Source organism: Neoarius graeffei, chromosome 21, assembly GCF_027579695.1.
Source record: "Neoarius graeffei isolate fNeoGra1 chromosome 21, fNeoGra1.pri, whole genome shotgun sequence".
Classification (NCBI taxonomy): Eukaryota; Metazoa; Chordata; class Actinopteri; order Siluriformes; family Ariidae; genus Neoarius; species Neoarius graeffei.
Window position 1 is genome coordinate 52,200,434 of NC_083589.1, and position 17,533 is coordinate 52,217,966.

Here is a 17,533-nt window from a genome sequence, read left to right on the forward strand (position 1 = left end):
CGTTTGTCTCTTGTTGATGACGTGTAGGTCGCATGAATGCGACCTGTCCGGTCAGACTGCAGTCGCATGTGAAAATAACGGATATGCATCGGAATTAGGACCACATATCCAAGCGGCCTGGCTCGCATGTGAAAAAAATCGGATCTGTGTCGTTCAGATTGTCAATAACAAATCGGATACAGGTTGCATATGGGCAAAAAAATCGGATATGGGTCGTTTCAGGGTGCAGTCTGAACGTAGTCAAAGTGTCCAGACTGTGTCACTGTGGCTGGTTCTCTAAGATGCTCAGTAAAACCTACAGCTCATTTCCTTATAAAACTGCACTCACTGTACCCGAGACTATTTTTTTTTAAAGCAAAAGGTCGTTTCACACCAAATCTTGACTTTGTTTTATTTATTATGGTTAGTAGTAGTAGTTTCATATGGTATCACACCTCCAGATGAGCATCTCTAAGCCAGTTGTTAAAGGTGTGTCGCCTCCTTCATGTATAGTGGTGTAGCCCCCTGGCACTGCTGTTACTGGGCAATGCAACACTAGGTCGTCAGTGTCTTGTGGGGATTCGTGACATTTAGGGCATATCCTTGACTTGCAAGTGACGTCAAAGCAAAATAGAAACCTGGATGTCGGCCATGTTGGTGGATATACAAATGCGGGGTCAAGCGACATTCCATACAAAATAAAGTCAAGCGTGCGCAACTCTCTTTGTTTTTCCACTGCTTTAAGTGTTTTTTCAGCGATGCCATATCTTTGTGCTGTATATGGTTATGGTCACAACGGTGCTCATGACCGTGGCGCGTTCTGATTTTTTAGAATTCCGTCTGTGATTCGGAAAGAGGGCGAGGAAACTCTGAGGCTTAGTACGGAGAGGAGATGAGGGGATCAGGACAGTTCGTCCGATGACCATTTCGTCCAATAGTTAAGACATTTTGTCCAAAGCCCTTTTCATATGCACTATCAATTATTTTATATTCCAGGTATTCCAGTGTTCGCGAACGAAAGCCCTGCAAGAGCACTGTTTGGCGCCTTCAGATTTAACATGATCCAGCTGGCTTTAAAAATTAATAACTCTGCCAATGGAGCTCATAGAGGAGCCAAATTGTACAGGCACCTCCCTCTAAGCCTCCCCCTTTGAAAGAGTCAGTAGGATCGTGCCTCGGCCTGGGATTTGTGAACGAAGCCCCCATGAGAGATCAGGAGAAGCGCCTTATCTTCAGAAAAGTCTGGCTTTTTTAAATAATATGGGTCAAAACCACACATATCTCTCTTCGCTCAATCATTCAAATCATGGTAATACTGAGAAAATTCAGCATTGTTTACAGCGGCTGCCATCCTAATTGCTTTGTATATCCACCATCATGGCAGACGCTCATGATGTAGCAAATTTTGATCATGTGGTTGCAAATCATCTACAGGGGACTATATGTAGCCCCAACAATGCAAACTAGTGGCTGTTCTGGAATGTCTTGATTTCAAGCCTGTTTGCTTGAGTCCACTGTCTTGGAGTTTGGTTGAGGAAGCCAGGTAGTTCATTGGTGGGGTCCTCTATTAGACTACGTTCAGACTGCACCCTGAAACGACCCATATCCGATTTTTTTGCCCATATGCGACCTGTATCCGATTTGTTATTGACAATCTGAATGACACAGATCCGATTTTTTCACATGCGACCCAGGCCGCTTGGATATATGGTCCTAAATCCGATGCATATCCGATATTTTCACATGCGACTGCAGTCTCACCGGACAGGTCGCATTCATGCGACCTACACGTCATCAGCAAGAGACAAACGTCACTATTCTGCGTTGGCTAATCCCACCTCTTTGGTGGAAAACAACAACATTTGTACAGTTTTCAGAATTTAAATAGACTTTTATAGAATTGATCAAGCTAATGGTGGATTTGGTAGGGACCTGGATGTTGATCTGTTAGCCTGATTAAATAAAACAGTTTCTATAACTGATTTATAACTTAAACCATCCTGTATTACAAGATTATAAGATTGTTCTGGAAATTTCCAGTAATTTGATACCTTTGGTCTCATTAGTCTGCTGCCCACATTAATCAGATTATTGTGTGAGTTCCGCCGCCGCCACAAAAACCACATCGCCAGGTCTCGCCTCCTCTCCATAGCAAACTGCACTGGTGTTTCTGCACCTTGAGCCAGCGCTGAGAGAAGTTGCAGAATTCAGCTGGCTATAAACAATCTAAATAAATATTTATAAAAATGTAGAAAAAGTTTATTAATATGACAAAATAAATATGTACAAATTATTAAGCCTGAATTAAGAGTTTGGTAATACAGCGGCCGTATCCCAAATGACTGCCTACTGAAGCTCGAGTGCACTATATAGAGTTTAAAAATCCATTACTTCCTAGTAACATGTAGTGCACTTATATAGAAATTAGAGAGACATTTAGGAGTCAACCCTCGTTACCAGGCTACACGTTTTCATTTCAGTTCAGAAACATAAACACACACGAGACCTCACACTTTAACACTAACCAGATAATTAAACAAACAAACAAACAAACAAAAGAAATCATTAAACTTGAAGAGTGCGCTTTTTTTTTGTTTACGTATTACGTAGATGTGCTTATTACGTGTCAATTTGCGCATGCGGGACACTTTTGGGTCGTTTTCCGTTCATATTGGAGATCGCATACAAGTCTCATATAATTGGTAATGTGAACGGCCTAACAAAAAAATCGGATTTCACAACAAATCGGATATGGGTCGTTTCAGGTTGCAGTCTGAACGTAGTGTTAGTTCCCCACCTCTGGGAACATTTTGGTTCCATTCCTCTCTCCAGGAAGTTTTGAAGTTGACGTTTTCATTCTTGATCTTATAGAAGAGTTTTCTTGAGTTTACTCTTGAGGTGGTAGGTATGGTAGGTAGTCTGGCTAACATGACTTCAAAGCTCTGTGAGCATTTGGTCTGGCAAAGATATTAAGCCCAACCGTTTCCCAGGGCCCGTGGTTGACCCGCCTCCCTGAAATGCCTCAGTTTGCTACTGGTCGAAGCCAGAAAAGGCTGTGACGAAGCTTAAACCAATCACATCACTCTTTCCTCTGACGTATGTGACGCGACGGGGCTAACTGGTAGATTAAACTCTTACCGAAGCCGGTTGGGAGCAAGGCGAAAACATCCTTCCTTTCAATAAATACCTCCAGGGCTGCTCTTTGCTCCATTTTCAATGAGAACTTGCTCCATGTTCGTAATGTTTCTAGTGAATGAAGCGCTTCCGGCATAGATTCTGTAAACAATCTATGGCTTCCGGTCGCAGTTCTACTACGTCAGTGCCTTGAACACGCCTCTACCCAGGGCCGTTGGAGATGCTCAAAGTTGATTGGCTCCCGATTTTTCGGGAGCTTGGAAGAGCTGTAGATTAGTCTGGCTAACGCGACTTCAAAGCTCTACGAGCTATTGGTCTGGCCAAGATATTCAGCCCAACCGTTTCCCAGGGCCCGTGGTTGACCCGCCTCCCTGAAATGCCTCAGTTTGCTACTGGTCGAAGCCAGAAAAGGCTGTGACGAAGCTTAAACCAATCACATCACTCTTTCCTCTGACGTATGTGACGCGACGATAGGATTCTCGCTGAGCCCCATTGATTTGGCTACTAGCGGGACTAACTGGTAGATTAAACTCTTACCGAAGCCGGTCGGGAGCAAGGCGAAAACGTCCTTCCTTTCAATAAATACCTCCAGGGCTGCTCTTTGCTCCGTTTTCAATGAGAACTTCCCGTTGAATGCTTTCAATACAACATGATTCTGTAAACAATCTATGGCTTCCGGTCGCAGTTCTACTACGTCACTGCCTTGAACACGCCTCTACCCAGGGCCGTTGGAGATGCTCAAAGTTGATTGGCTCCCGATTTTTCCGGAGCTTGGAAGAGCTGTAGATAGCTTGCCTGGCCAGACTATGCTCGCAACAGGCCCTCGTGTTGCGTCACGATTAGGATGGGCGGGCCCAGGCTAGCTGTAGATAGCTTGCCTGGCCAGACTAAGCTCGCAACAGGCCCTCGTGTTGCGTCACGCTTAGGATGGGCGGGCCCAGGCTAGGTGGTAGGTGCTACTTGTTTGAGCTGTATGGCACTTTCTGTGCTTGAGATGCGCTGGGGTTGTTTTTGAATGATCTCTTAATTCTCTGCAAAGATGTGGTGGAGCAATGTTGCTCATTATTGGTAGCCATTCTACTAGTGTTGATTTGATGGCACTAGAAATGATTCGTGTGCTTTCGTTCAGTTTTATCATGGCTTACTGCTGTTTATAGTATTTTATTTTGTTGAAACATTTCATTTCATTATTTTTAAGCCATTTTTGGTCTACAGCATTTCTTTACATGTGCCTAAGACTGTACTTTGTACAGTACTGTATGTTATGTTTACATTCATTGTTAAAAATCAAATAGATATTTTAATCCAGTAAAATTATTACCTCTGACAAGTTTGTTGGAGGAGGTTACATTTTCACCTCCGTTTGTTTTCTGTAACTTAAAAAGTAGAGAACGGATTTTGATGAAATTTTGAGGAAAGGTGAGCCATAGACCAAGGAATATATGATTAGATTTGGATGCAAATTCAATATGTGGCTTGGCAAAGGTATACAGTCTACCGAGTGCTCTTCTAGTTGTTTTTGTTCTCATGATTAATTTGCATTTTGGACCCAAAAATAAATTGTTTCTCTATAAAAACGTGCTAATAATAAAATCACATGAATTTGTGTATGTGTGTGTGTTCTTACATGACTGTGCTTAAATACACTGAATAAATATAATGGAAAATACTCCTAATCCTCAGCATTATAAAGTATTTGTTAATTATCAGAAACAACCATGTGAGTGCCACTGAACAGCTGCTGTATTCGCTCCTGATATACAAGTATTAGCTATGAGTTAATAACACGTGAGTCTTATCAGCCCCTCTGGAGCCTGAGGGTATTTTCTGGCACTCTAATGATTTTGGTATACTCTGATTTTGTTGTCGGTTTCAACAAATCTAAGCAGTATTTTCAAACTCATATGCCTTTTTGAATTCAGCACAAGTTCAGCTACAATAATATCTATGTAGTATGTATGTCATGATTGTACTTTAAAAAAAAAACAGATAAATGAAGCTGTTGTAAAAAGCAGTTTTAGAACTGTGTTGGAATGTGTAAAAAAAACATGACCTTACCCATTGTGACAAACCGTTTTGGTCACTTGAGGTGATTCTGTTCAGTCTTAGGAATGTATCAAGCACAAAAACTTAAATCTGCTCCTGTAAAAGTGTTGACACAGTGGGGAGACACAGCCACAGTGGATAGGTTTAAAAGCCCAAACTCGGGGAAACTTTAATCCACTCGAAACTTACTGCAAGTCCATTTTTATATCAAGTCTAGACGTGCCAACCGACATCATCATAACGCAACACAGTAAAGAACAAAACAATGACTCAACAGGTAATGCAGGACATGACAGAAACAATCATTTCAATTGAAGACCTAATAGCTGGCTGTGAATTATGAACAATGCGGTGCCCCTACACATGCTCCCCCAGAATTCACAAAGACAGACAAGTTCATCTGGTGAGGTGGGCGCAGTGCTCAGCCAAAACTACTCTGGCCTTCAGGCACTGGGGCTGTAGGAACAGGAAGTTCAGGGTTTGTGGACTGTGGAAGCGTGGTAGATGGCGGACGGCCCCGCCGTGGGGGCTGGGCAACCACCACCGGAGAATCCAAGTCCAAATGAGCGGGTTTAAGGCGGTCAACTGACACCCGGTCTCGCTTGCCCCCGACATCGATGACAAAAAATTTGTCCCCCGTTTCCAGCACTCGGAACGGACCATCGTAGAGCAGGCACAAGGGGCTGTAGTGAGCATCATGATGGATGAAAACATATGCCGCATCCTGCAGTCCTGGTAAGAGCTGTGAATGTGGCATGCCGTGCTGAGAGGTGGGCACTGGTGCAAAAACCTGGGCACCCTGGAGGTGTGCCTGCCGCTGCTGACCAGCAGACCATGGGCGGGTAACATCAGGCAACAAATCGCCCAGCACCCGCAGAGGCTGCCCATAGACCAATTCGGCTGCAGAAGAAAGTAGATCCTCTTTGGAAGCAGCCCGCAGCCCCAACATTACCCAAGGTAAATGATCCACCCAGCTTTTGTCACGGAGGCTTGCACGTAATGCGGCTTTCAATGAACGGTGAAACTGCTTACATAGTCCATTGGCTTGCAGGTGGTAGGCTGTGGTGCGGTGTATCTGCGCTCCGAGGCTGTTGGTGACTGCAACCCATAGCTCCAACGTGAACTGCGAGCCGTGGTCTGATGTTATGTCAGAAGGGACGCCAAAATGGGCTACCCATGTCCTCAGGAATGCCCGCGCGACATCAGCCGTGGAGATGGACTGGAGTGGAATGGCCTCGGGCCAACGAGTGGTGCGGTCAACCACAGTGAGCAGGTGCATAAAGCCCCAGGAGGTCGGCAAGGGTCCCACCAGGTCCACATGTATGTGGTTGAAACGTCTCTCCGGGACATGAAAGGTTTCAAGAGGGGCTTTGAAGTGACGGTGCACCTTAGCTTGCTGATATTCGAGGCAGGTGGCGGCCCAGTCATGAACATCAGTTTTTGAGGCCATGCCAAACAAACTTTGCTGCCACCAGCTTCTGTGACGCTCTCCTGCCAGGGTGGGAAAGGCCATGCACTGCATCAAACACCTGCCTGCGCCAACTGCCAGGAACAATGGGTCGGGCCTGACCTGTGGATACATCACAAAGCAGGGTGACACCTGCATTGCCAAAAGGAACATCCGCCAAACGCAGTCCACTGATGGCAGTCCTGTATGCCTGAACATCAGTGTTGTGGACCTGGTCCACTGCCATGCGGACATAATCCACCCCGAGATGCACTGCCCCCGCAAACCGACGAGAGAGACAGTCCGCCACACGATTATCCTTCCCTGCCACATGACGGATATCCGTTGTGAACTCTGAAATAAAGGAAAGCTGACACTGCTGCCGGGCAGACCACGGCTCTGAAACTTTGGCCATAGCAAAGGTTAAGGGCTTGTGGTCCACAAAAGCAGTGAATGCTCGGCCTTCCAACAGGAAAGGAAAGTGTCGTACGGCCAGGAACAGGCCTAGCAGCTCTCGGTCAAACGTGCTGTACTCCCTCTCAGCTGGGCGCAACTGTCGGCTGAAAAAGGCCAGTGGCTGCCAAGCGCCATCAACTAGCTGTTCGTGGACGGCCCCAACGGCATAGTCAGAGGCGTCTGTCGTGATGGCAATGGGGCATCCAGGGACGGGTGTGCTAGCATGGTGGCATTGGCAAAGGCTGTCTTGGTGTCCATGAACGCCTGAGTCCTTTCCTCTGTCCAGACAACCGTGTGCTTAGCAGCCTTACCCTTAAGAGCTTCATAGAGGGGACACATGAGGTGGGCTGCATGTGGGACGAAACGATGGTAGAAAGTCACCATGCCTAGAAACTCCTGTAGGGCCCTGACCGTGACCGGCCATGGGAACTGGCATATGGCCTCCACCTTCGCAGCCAGTGGAGCTGCACCCTTGCTTGTGGCATGGTGGCCAAGGAAATCAATGGCAGACAAACCAAACTGGCACTTGGCTGTGTTGATGATCAGTCTGTGATCACTCAAACGCTGAAATGGAACCCTGAGGTGCACCAGGTGTTCAGCCTTGGAAGTACAAGCAATGAGAATGTCATCCAAGTGCACAAAAACAAACGGCAGGTCGCACAGAACACTGTCCATGAGTCGCTGAAAAGTCTGAGCAGCGTTTTTTAACACAAATGGCATGTGGAGGAATTCGAATAAACCAAAAGGAGTGATGACAGCAGTCTTAGAAATGTCCTGTGGATACAGCGGCACCTGGTGATAACCACGGATGAGGTCCACCTTTGAAAAAATTACCTTACCAGCCAACCGGGCAGAAAAGTCCTGAATATGAGGAACAGGGTAGCGGTCGGGTGTAGTGGCCTCATTCAAGCGGCGGTAGTCACCACATGGACGCCATCCTCCACCAGGCTTCTGAACCATGTGTAATGGTGAAGCCCAAGGGCTGTTAGAATGCCGTACGATGCCAAGGTGCTCCAACATCTCGAACTCTGCCTTGGCAATGGCTAGCTTCCCAGGATCCAAGCACCTAGCGCGCGCATGAACCGTCAAAGGATCGAGTCAAAGTAAAAAAACCCCACAAAACCAACCAAACAAGGCACCACTCATCATCAGTGTTGCAGTTCTCAAGACTGAATTGAATCACTGTCCGGAATCATGAATTGAATCATGAATTGATTCATTGTCCTGAAATTGAATCTCTGCCCTGAATCATCCGAAATGCATAAAAGTGCGTGCCATCTCGCAACAAGTTTTACCTCCAAATAGCCTAAGTTATATCTGACAGATTTTATCGCGAAAGAGAAACCAATTGAAGGCGAAAGTGTGAAAGTGATTATCATGCCGTTACCATGTGAATAGTCTTTTACGAATGCGTAAGTGGGCACTCAGAGCTCCGACTCCAGTGTGACTGAATAAAGGGACAAGTTTTATATGTCATCTAATTTAGGTAATTTAAAAACGACAATATTTGGCAGTGGGCATATAGGAAAGTGTAAAGTATAAAGTTTCTGTCAATATGTTAATCATGCTTGTAAGATAAAAAAATTCACGAAGCTATTTATCTAAATACATGACCTACTCATTCTAAACCTGCCGATCTTCACCAGCGAAGCTCTCAACCCCAAAAGGTTAAAGTGTTACGAGGATGAAGTGATGGTATTGCTTATCATCTTACCTTCTTATCCATCATGCATTGCTGCAGCTGTCGCTGCTCCAATACAGGGTGGTAACAGCTGTCCGGTTGCCAGGCAACCTCGCGCCAATCACATGTCCTGTTGTCTGAACAGCTTAGGCATGGTACCATCCAGTGCCCTGTACACAGCCATGTAGAATTTCACATCTCACGTCTCACATCTCATACATGTCAGTAGATTTCCATTTAAACTATAAATCTTTCATTTATATGTAAGCAACATTTAAGTAAGATTAGTGATACAGACAAAACTCCTGTGCTTTAATGTGCAGTATCATGTTTCGGATAAAAGATCTAGGATATGGGATTCATTTGGAATAGAAAAGGAGTCGTAAATCATTGTTCAGTTAAAAATAACTACATTAATCATCATGACTGGAAAAGAGCGATCTGAGAAGGAAGGAGAGCTTCAAAGAAAGATTATGATTATGTTTACTATTTAAGTGTAATAATTCTTCATCTCACACACAAGTTTAAAATCTTCCTCCTGATTGTCTGTGGGACATTTGTGTTTCCAGTTTCAAGAGAGTCCTCGTCTGGTCACAATCACAATCACCAGTGACAAAGGGTAAGTAAGGTTTCATTTACACACAAAAAAACACAACTGATTGAGGCTACATCCACACGACAACGGCAACGAGATGTTATTTAAAAATATATCGCGTCCAAATGGGCAACAATCAGTAAAATATCAGGTCCATATGGCAACGCAACGCTTGCTGAAAACGATGCAATACACATGCCACACCTCTAGGGGCGCTGTAAGATGGTCCCTTCGGAGACACCAGAACAATAGAAGTAGTAAGGACGCATGCGCATAAACTATTATGCGCGAGACTTCATATTAGCCACAAAGTCAGGAAAATCTGTTCGTAAAATTACATTATAATGACCAAATACAATGAAAAGTATTTTTCCAGTCTCACCTGTGAAAGGTAATCCCATGTGATCTCGTTTGGACGGCAAACCTGTTGGTACAGTTAAACACAGCTAATCTTTATTCTCCGCTTTGACCTATCCAATATGGCGGTGAGGATGACGTATGATTCTACGCGGAAGGCGGTGTCTTTAATGGTCCGGAATAAATTGAATGCTACACGTTGATGGATTAATTTGCTCCTCTACGCCCTTTTTGAGGAATGTATTGTCGGACTTAAACCAACATCTGAAGAGGTGAGATCGCTCCTTTTTTCCCCTATTTTTGCTGGCGGGATTGACTCTGCCCTAAGGGCAGAGTCTCTCTCTCTCTCTCTCTCTCTCTCTCTCTCACTTTGCACCATTACACAATAAATATTCACAGTGAAAATATTTTGTAAGCGCATTTCATGAACCAAGTTATAGGATTTGTTGACAACTCGCATCGAGTTCGTTACACTTCTACCCGGCGTGAAACACATGTGGTTGTGACGTCATCGTAAACAAATCCATTCTACTCATCCAGACGACTTCACAACGGCAACGTTGCCAGATCTTTCCACTCTGGAACCCGTTCTCAAAAAGATTGCGTTTTGGGCACCCAAAACGCCGGTGCCGTGTGGACGCCAGGCCTAAACGATAAGCAATTGTATCGGAGTCACCTGAATCCGTTGCCGTGTGGACAGGGCCTAAGAAAGCCACTTTCTTCCCAATGAATAATTCCTAATAGTATTTTGTTGTGTTGGCTTTACACAGTATTACATTGACATTAAAAATACATTGAAAATGAACTTTGTGAAAGGTTTTTAGATGCTTGAAAAGAAATGAAATAAAACGACTTGGGTTGAGTCCTTCTTTTGCTATAGTATCACAAATAATCTTCAATGTAAGTCTACTGCACATTAACTCTAATTATTCTATCCACATTCACTGGATATGAGCAATCGCACGCTCTGATTGGCTACTCTACGACTAGGATATCAGCTCATATACCGTGAGGAGAGAAAAACAAAATGGCGGAGCGTGTTGCTGAAACCAACCGAGGATGAAATAAAAACTCTACTTGAAAACAAAACACAAAAAATACAAAAAAAAGCAACAAAATATGGAATAAAAGTATTTGATTGGAAGAATGTATCTTTCTTTTAATTTTTCAAGAATTATTATTATAATAGCATTTTTCACAAATTGCTCCTGTCATTTCGCCGGTTTGTTTACATTCTAAGCGAAAATTATTTTGTCGGACGTTTTGTATAAAGTTTTTATTTATCGACTTTGCAAAAAACAAAAATAAAAATGCTCTGTTTCTCAAAATCCAATAGTCTGGTTAACACCAGACCATATCACAAGTGAAATATGGTCTGGAATCCGCCTATTGAATTTCTCGTAGGGGAGGTGTGGTTTACGATTGTCAACGGCCGTTTATTGGACGTTGCGAATGTCTATCTTTTGGCATATACGTAGCCCATGGCCAATCATGGCAGTTGTACCCGGTGACGTAGTTAGAGCGACGAAGAAGACGAAGAGGCGAAGAAAGACTGAAACGCCAAACGCTGTTCTTTTTTTAAAACAAACTTTCGCTCTAAACTATTCAGAACAGTGTCTAAAGCTTGATCGAAAGTTTGGTTCGTATCGCTCGCCGCCATGTTAAATGTGATCCGTAAACAGTCCCAAATAAACTACAAGCTTCCGTTTGTCGAGTAGTACGCGTCACCGTCTTTCCACCCCTCCCCACTCTCTGATTGGCTCCCTAACTCAGACGAGCCTTTAGACCATAGTTTCCATGCTGTCTTTTCAGATCGGAACGATTGTGCAAAGCAGCATGGGATTTCCCAGGCTAAAAATCCAATGAATGTGGATATAATAAAATAGTTATTCCACTCAATCTTGTCGTACATGGCTTATAGCCAACTTGGTGCTACGTACCTTGTCGGCTATCAGCTCACATAAATAGAACCAAAGGAATATCATTCATTTGTGATCATTTCTACAATAAAACCAGTATGGGTCTTTTGTTTTTAATTATTCGGCAGAGCTGTAATCTGATTGGTCAGAAGGTGTTTACTAAAAGTACCTGCAGGCTGTAATTCAAATCACAGGTTTATACTAATGCACTACCCTCAACTTTATATATAACAAATAATTCACATGGACATGAAGTTTTCTTTTAGGACATGTTTTATTTCAAATTTTTGGAAGGAGTCACCAGTGTCAGCGGTAAAGTTGTAAGTTTTCCACCATGGGAAAGACTTCATGCTTTGGAGTTAACAACAAGCTTGTTGTTTCTCAAAAGCTGCATTTTTCTATCGAATTAACATCAGGAGAAAGTGATAGAACAACTGTTTATAGCTGCCATAGCATGAATGATCATTTCTTCCACAACATTAAAAATATACAGTATGTAAGTATAAACAAATAACAGGTAGAATTTATAGTTTATAATTTAGCCTTGGCATAAAAGATATAAGAGGAGTAAAACACTTTAGGAACTGCTGTTATAGAACTTTTATAGAAAAAATATTTAACTTTGCTTTGTGTCACACCGTAGTTTGGGAGTGGGGGTCTGTTATTATTCAATTCAATTTTATTAGAATAGTGCCTTTAGTGGGATTATTTAACACTTATTATTCGATAAGAAATCGAGTTGTACATGAGCTGATAGCCGACGAGACGCGTAGCACCGAGTAAACTATAAGCCATGTACGACGAGATTGAGTGGAATAACTGTTTTATTCTATCCACATTCACTGGATTTTGAGAAACAGAGCATTTTGTATTTTTATTTTTTGCAAATTTGATAAATAAAAACTTTATACAAAACGCCCGACAAAATCATTTCCGCTTAGAATGTAAACAAACTGGCGAAATGACAGGAGCAATTTGTGAAAAATGCTATAATAATAATTCTTGAAAAATAAAAAAAGATATGTTCTTACCATCAAATACCTTCATTCTGTATTTATTTATTTATTTTTTGCTTTTTTAGAGTTTTGTTTTCGAGTAGAGTTTATTTCGTCCTTGGTTGGTTCAGCAACACGCTGAACGTCTTTTATGCCATTTTGTTTTTCTCTACTCACGGTATATGAGCAGATAATCTAGTCGTAGAGTAGCCAATCAGAGCATGCAATTGCTCATATCCAGTGAATGTGGACAGAATAAAAACTATTATTCGTCTTCCATTCGCTCAGCACAGACCAGGTTTCACGTGGATATTGTACATACTGTACATCCAGTCTGTAAATATAACTAGAAATTATTTTCCACAAAAATGCCTGTGTCAAAATCTTACATCATTTTGGAGGGAGAAAATACATCTTGGAAAATCACAGCTCCAGGAAAGAATTTGCACCACCTGTTTTATCCACATCTGAGTTATAGATGTGTGCATAGCTATGATAGGGCTGTAGATCAACAATTACCAAAGAGAGTTGTGCACTACAGTGTACTGTGTCATAGAAAGTTGCCTTGACTCACCAGGTTCATCGCCTGAAGAGCAAGGCTGAGATGATTTGAGCTCAGAAACAGGCTCCAGGCCACAAGATTGATCAGGTCTGACCACTAGGCCACAGTCCTGCATGTGAGACAGAAATACGCTGTGAGAAATGCAGGAGAAGCGAGATCAAAGCGAACTCAACATTTCAGCACTAAAGACAATAAAACACAGCCGTCATAGTGAAAGTAAACTCAGTGAAGTTGATTTTTCTGTGTGTATTTTCCCACTCTAGGCCTCTCTTTCCTTCATACTAAATCAAAACAGGTTAAGACCAACGCCTGCCCCGCTACAGCCTTGCCAGCCGTCTGGGGTCAGAGGCCAAACTAACTGAAGAGTATCAAGGAGGCCGATGTGACCTACGAAAGCCCCAGTGGGAGCCATCGGGTCTGGTTCTCCTACTGAGAACCGATCTCCCTTTTACCCCTACTATCCACCCTGCCTTCACCCACTGCGTTTTACACAGAGGCTTCACACAGCCGTGTCACATTCCCCATCGAGCCGCCGCTGCTCTCAACAAAGTGCCACAAGACAACTTAACAGGGATTTTCTTGTTCATACCTGCGGTCAGTGTATCCGCGCAAACACGGGCGGACTTTTTGATTCAGCACAGGGCCGCATAAATCAGCATGCTCGGGCGGCGGAAACCGATCGGCGCTTTTCTTCTGCGCACTCGCCCAGAAACTTCGCACCCTCACGCTAAAGAAAAACGTTTGTAATTACAGGTCATTTAGAGATGGATCATTTTTCTTTCTTCTTCTCCCCATGTGTCATCTCTGCATTCACTCTGAGAGAAGGAGGTCAGGTTCATCCAGCTGGGCTGAAAACAGACCGACAGGGAGATCCAATAATGTGTATCAGCCTGAGAAATTAAGAACATTGGGCCCCAGAAAAAGAGCGAAATATGGATCAGTAATCGTAAAGAAATGTCATACACCTGACACGGGATGCACAGAATTATTGGCACCCTTTCATGAAAAGAAATGATTTACATTGTGGGGTTGTTCCTGACCATCCAAACCAATTTCCTTTCAGCTGAGGGTGACAGTTTGGGCTTTCTTGAAGCAAAGTGGCTTGGTGACTACACCTCCCAGTAACTTACATACACTTATTTGAACTGATCTTGGGACCTGCAGCTGTTTAGAAATGTCTCTAAGAGACATTCCTGAGTTGTGTACATCTGCGTTCCTCTTTTTCAGATCTGCACTGAGCTCCTTGGACTTTCCCATTTTACTGTGTATTGGTCAATCCAATGAGTGCCGTAAACAAACCCTTTTTTATGAAGGCACAGAGAAGCTACCAGCTGTAGTCCATCATAATCACTAACAGGAAGTTAAGAGACCTCGGCATTGGCAAGATAAAAGACATTTTGGAAGTCTCAGCACCTCTGAATTAATAATTTAAGTGAGTGCATATACATTTTTGACCCTCTATGTATACTTTTGACCCTGTGTTGATTTCAGAAAACCCAAAGAAAACTATGCACCGAATTCTAGTTGTTGTTTTTTTAAAGATGTATGCTGTACAATCATTCTGCCACAGAAAAAGAACAGTTCAGAGAAATCATTGAAAGCCCAAATATTGCCATGACATTCATATCCAAGATGACATTCATGTCACTGTAAGTAAACTTCTGACCACAACTGTATGTAGATAGATAGATAGATAGATAGATAGATAGATAGATAGATAGATAGATAGATAGATAGATAGATAGATAGATAGATAGATAGATAGATAGAAAATACTTAATATATCTCATTATCTCGAGCCGCTTTATCCTTCTACAGGGTCACAGGCAAGCTGGAGCCTATCCCAGCTGACTACGGGCGAAAGGCGGGGTACACCCTGGACAAGTCGCCAGGTCATCACAGGGCTGACACATAGACACAGACAACCATTCACACTCACACCTACGGTCAATTTAGAGTCACCAGTTAACCTAACCTGCATGTCTTTGGACTGTGGGGGAAACCAGAGCACCCGGAGGAAACCCACGCAGACACGGGGAGAACATGCAAACTCCACACAGAAAGGCCCTCGCCGGCCACGGGGCTCAAACCCGGACCTTCTTGCTGTGAGGCGACAGCGCTAACCACTACACCACCGTGCCGCCCCTACTTAATATATATTAACATGAAAAAACATTCTAATATAAAATGTCAAATGACGACAAATATATAACTTGGGAAAAGTGAAACTAAAAGATTTCCTTTGTGCATGTTTGTGCACATATGACAGCTACTCATATCTATTACATTACTGTAATCTCCAATGATCAAAGCGTGGGCCTAAGCTGCGCCGATAGAGCCGTCTGGATTACCCTCCCTTATCCTCCATTAGATCAGTTGCCACAGTGGTACTTACTTTAGGAACAGCCTGAATAAAACCCTCAAGGCTCCCCAACAGCCCTTATCCTTCAGAGTCCATCCTTCAAGAGAGCTCCCAGAAAGAAAAAAAGTCCACCTGGAGTATAATAAGCTTGTTTAAAGGACAGAACCTCAATCAGTGGCTGCTACAGGATGAATGAAATGAAAGCAAGAGATTAGAAAATGTTGTTCCTGAAGCAGACAAAGAATCAAGAAGGATCATGTATTTTGTGTATCAGCAAATAATTTACCGTCCACCACTTAATCCTTTCTCCGACTCCAACTCATTGAAATAATGAACCAGACACGAGTGGAGAAAAGTAATTTTCTATATTTACAGTCGTAGCTAAGACATGTTACTTCGCATACTGTAACATTACCCCCTAACCAGTCAAATTAATCTTTGTTCATATTCAATCAATTAACATGTCATGCTGTGCTAACAGGAAATTTGGCCTAATTCCATGGTACATTGTGCAGTGTGGCTCAAAGTTCACGTAGATGTTCAGTGACATGGCCTGATAAAATAAGTCTTTATTGTCATTGTCACTTTTCCAAAGGTATAACGAAATTGAAGGTGCTGTTGACTCATTATGAGTTCTAGAAAGAAAAAAAGTAAAAAAGAAAAAAGGGGAGAACAAATAAAGTTTAAAAATAAATAGTAGAGTATACAGAGTTGCAATGGTAAAATGGTATAAACAGAATATAAACAGAAATCTATTGTATGGTTCTATATGTACATGGATTGCACTTAAAATAGTACGAACAGAATTGTTTTGGTTCTGTATGTACACAGATTGCACTGATAAGAAAAAAAAAATACACCCCTATATATATATATATATATATATATATATATATATATATATATATATATACAACCCTGATTCCAAAAAAGTTGGGACAAAGTACAAATTGTAAATAAAAATGGAATGCAATAATTTACAAATCTCAAAAACTGATATTGTATTCACAATAGGACATAGACAACATATCAAATGTCGAAAATGAGACATTTTGAAATTTCATGCCAAATATTGGCTCATTTGAAATTTCATGACAGCAACACATCTCAAAAAAGTTGGGACAGGGGCAATAAGAGGCTGGAAAAGTTAAAGGTACAAAAAAGGAACAGCTGGAGGACCAAATTGCAACTCAATAGGTCAATTGGCAAAAGGTCATTAACATGACTGGGTATAAAAAGAGCATCTTGGAGTGGCAGCGGCTCTCAGAAGTAAAGATGGGAAGAGGATCACCAATCCCCCTAATTCTGCGCCGACAAATAATTGCGCAATATCAGAAAGGAGTTTGACAGTGTACAATTGCAAAGAGTTTGAACATATCATCATCTACATTGCATAATATCATCAAAAGATTCAGAGAATCTGGAAGAATCTCTGTGCGTAAGGGTCAAGGCCGGAAAACCATACTGGGTGCCCGTGATCTTCGGGCCCTTAGATAACACTGCATCACATACAGGCATGCTTCTGTATTGGAAATCACAAAATGGGCTCAGGAATATTTCCAGAGAACATTATCTGTGAACACAATTCACCGTGCCATCCACCGTTGCCACCTAAAACTCTATAGTTCAAAGAAGAAGCCGTATCTAAACACGATCCAGAAGCACAGACGTCTTCTCTGGGCCAAGGCTCATTTAAAATGGACTGTGGCAAAGTGGAAAACTGTTCTGTGGTCAGACGAATCAAAATTTGAAGTTCTTTATGGAAATCAGGGACGCCGTGTCATTCGGACTAAAGAGGAGAAGGACGACCCAAGTTGTTATCAGCGCTCAGTTCAGAAGCCTGCATCTCTGATGGTATGGGGTTGCATTAGTGCGTGTGGCATGGGCAGCTTACACATCTGGAAAGACACCATCAATGCTGAAAGGTATATCCAGGTTCTAGAGCAACATATGCTCCCATCCAGACGACGTCTCTTTCAGGGAAGACCTTGCATTTTCC

The 17,533-nt window shown here is 42.7% G+C and overlaps 1 protein-coding gene across 1 annotated transcript in view; it reads right to left on the reverse strand.

The window, feature by feature from the left end:
* The window catches only part of cped1 (cadherin-like and PC-esterase domain containing 1), a 208,136-nt gene that overhangs the window by 18,859 nt on the left and 171,744 nt on the right, over positions 1 to 17,533 (reverse strand). Inside the window, exons 15-16 of the mRNA XM_060903332.1 lie at positions 13,185 to 13,281; positions 8,778 to 8,914 (exon numbers count right to left, since the gene is read on the reverse strand). Of these exons, the coding sequence (XP_060759315.1) occupies positions 8,778 to 8,914; positions 13,185 to 13,281 (234 nt within the window). The remainder of the gene's footprint in view (positions 1 to 8,777; positions 8,915 to 13,184; positions 13,282 to 17,533) is intronic.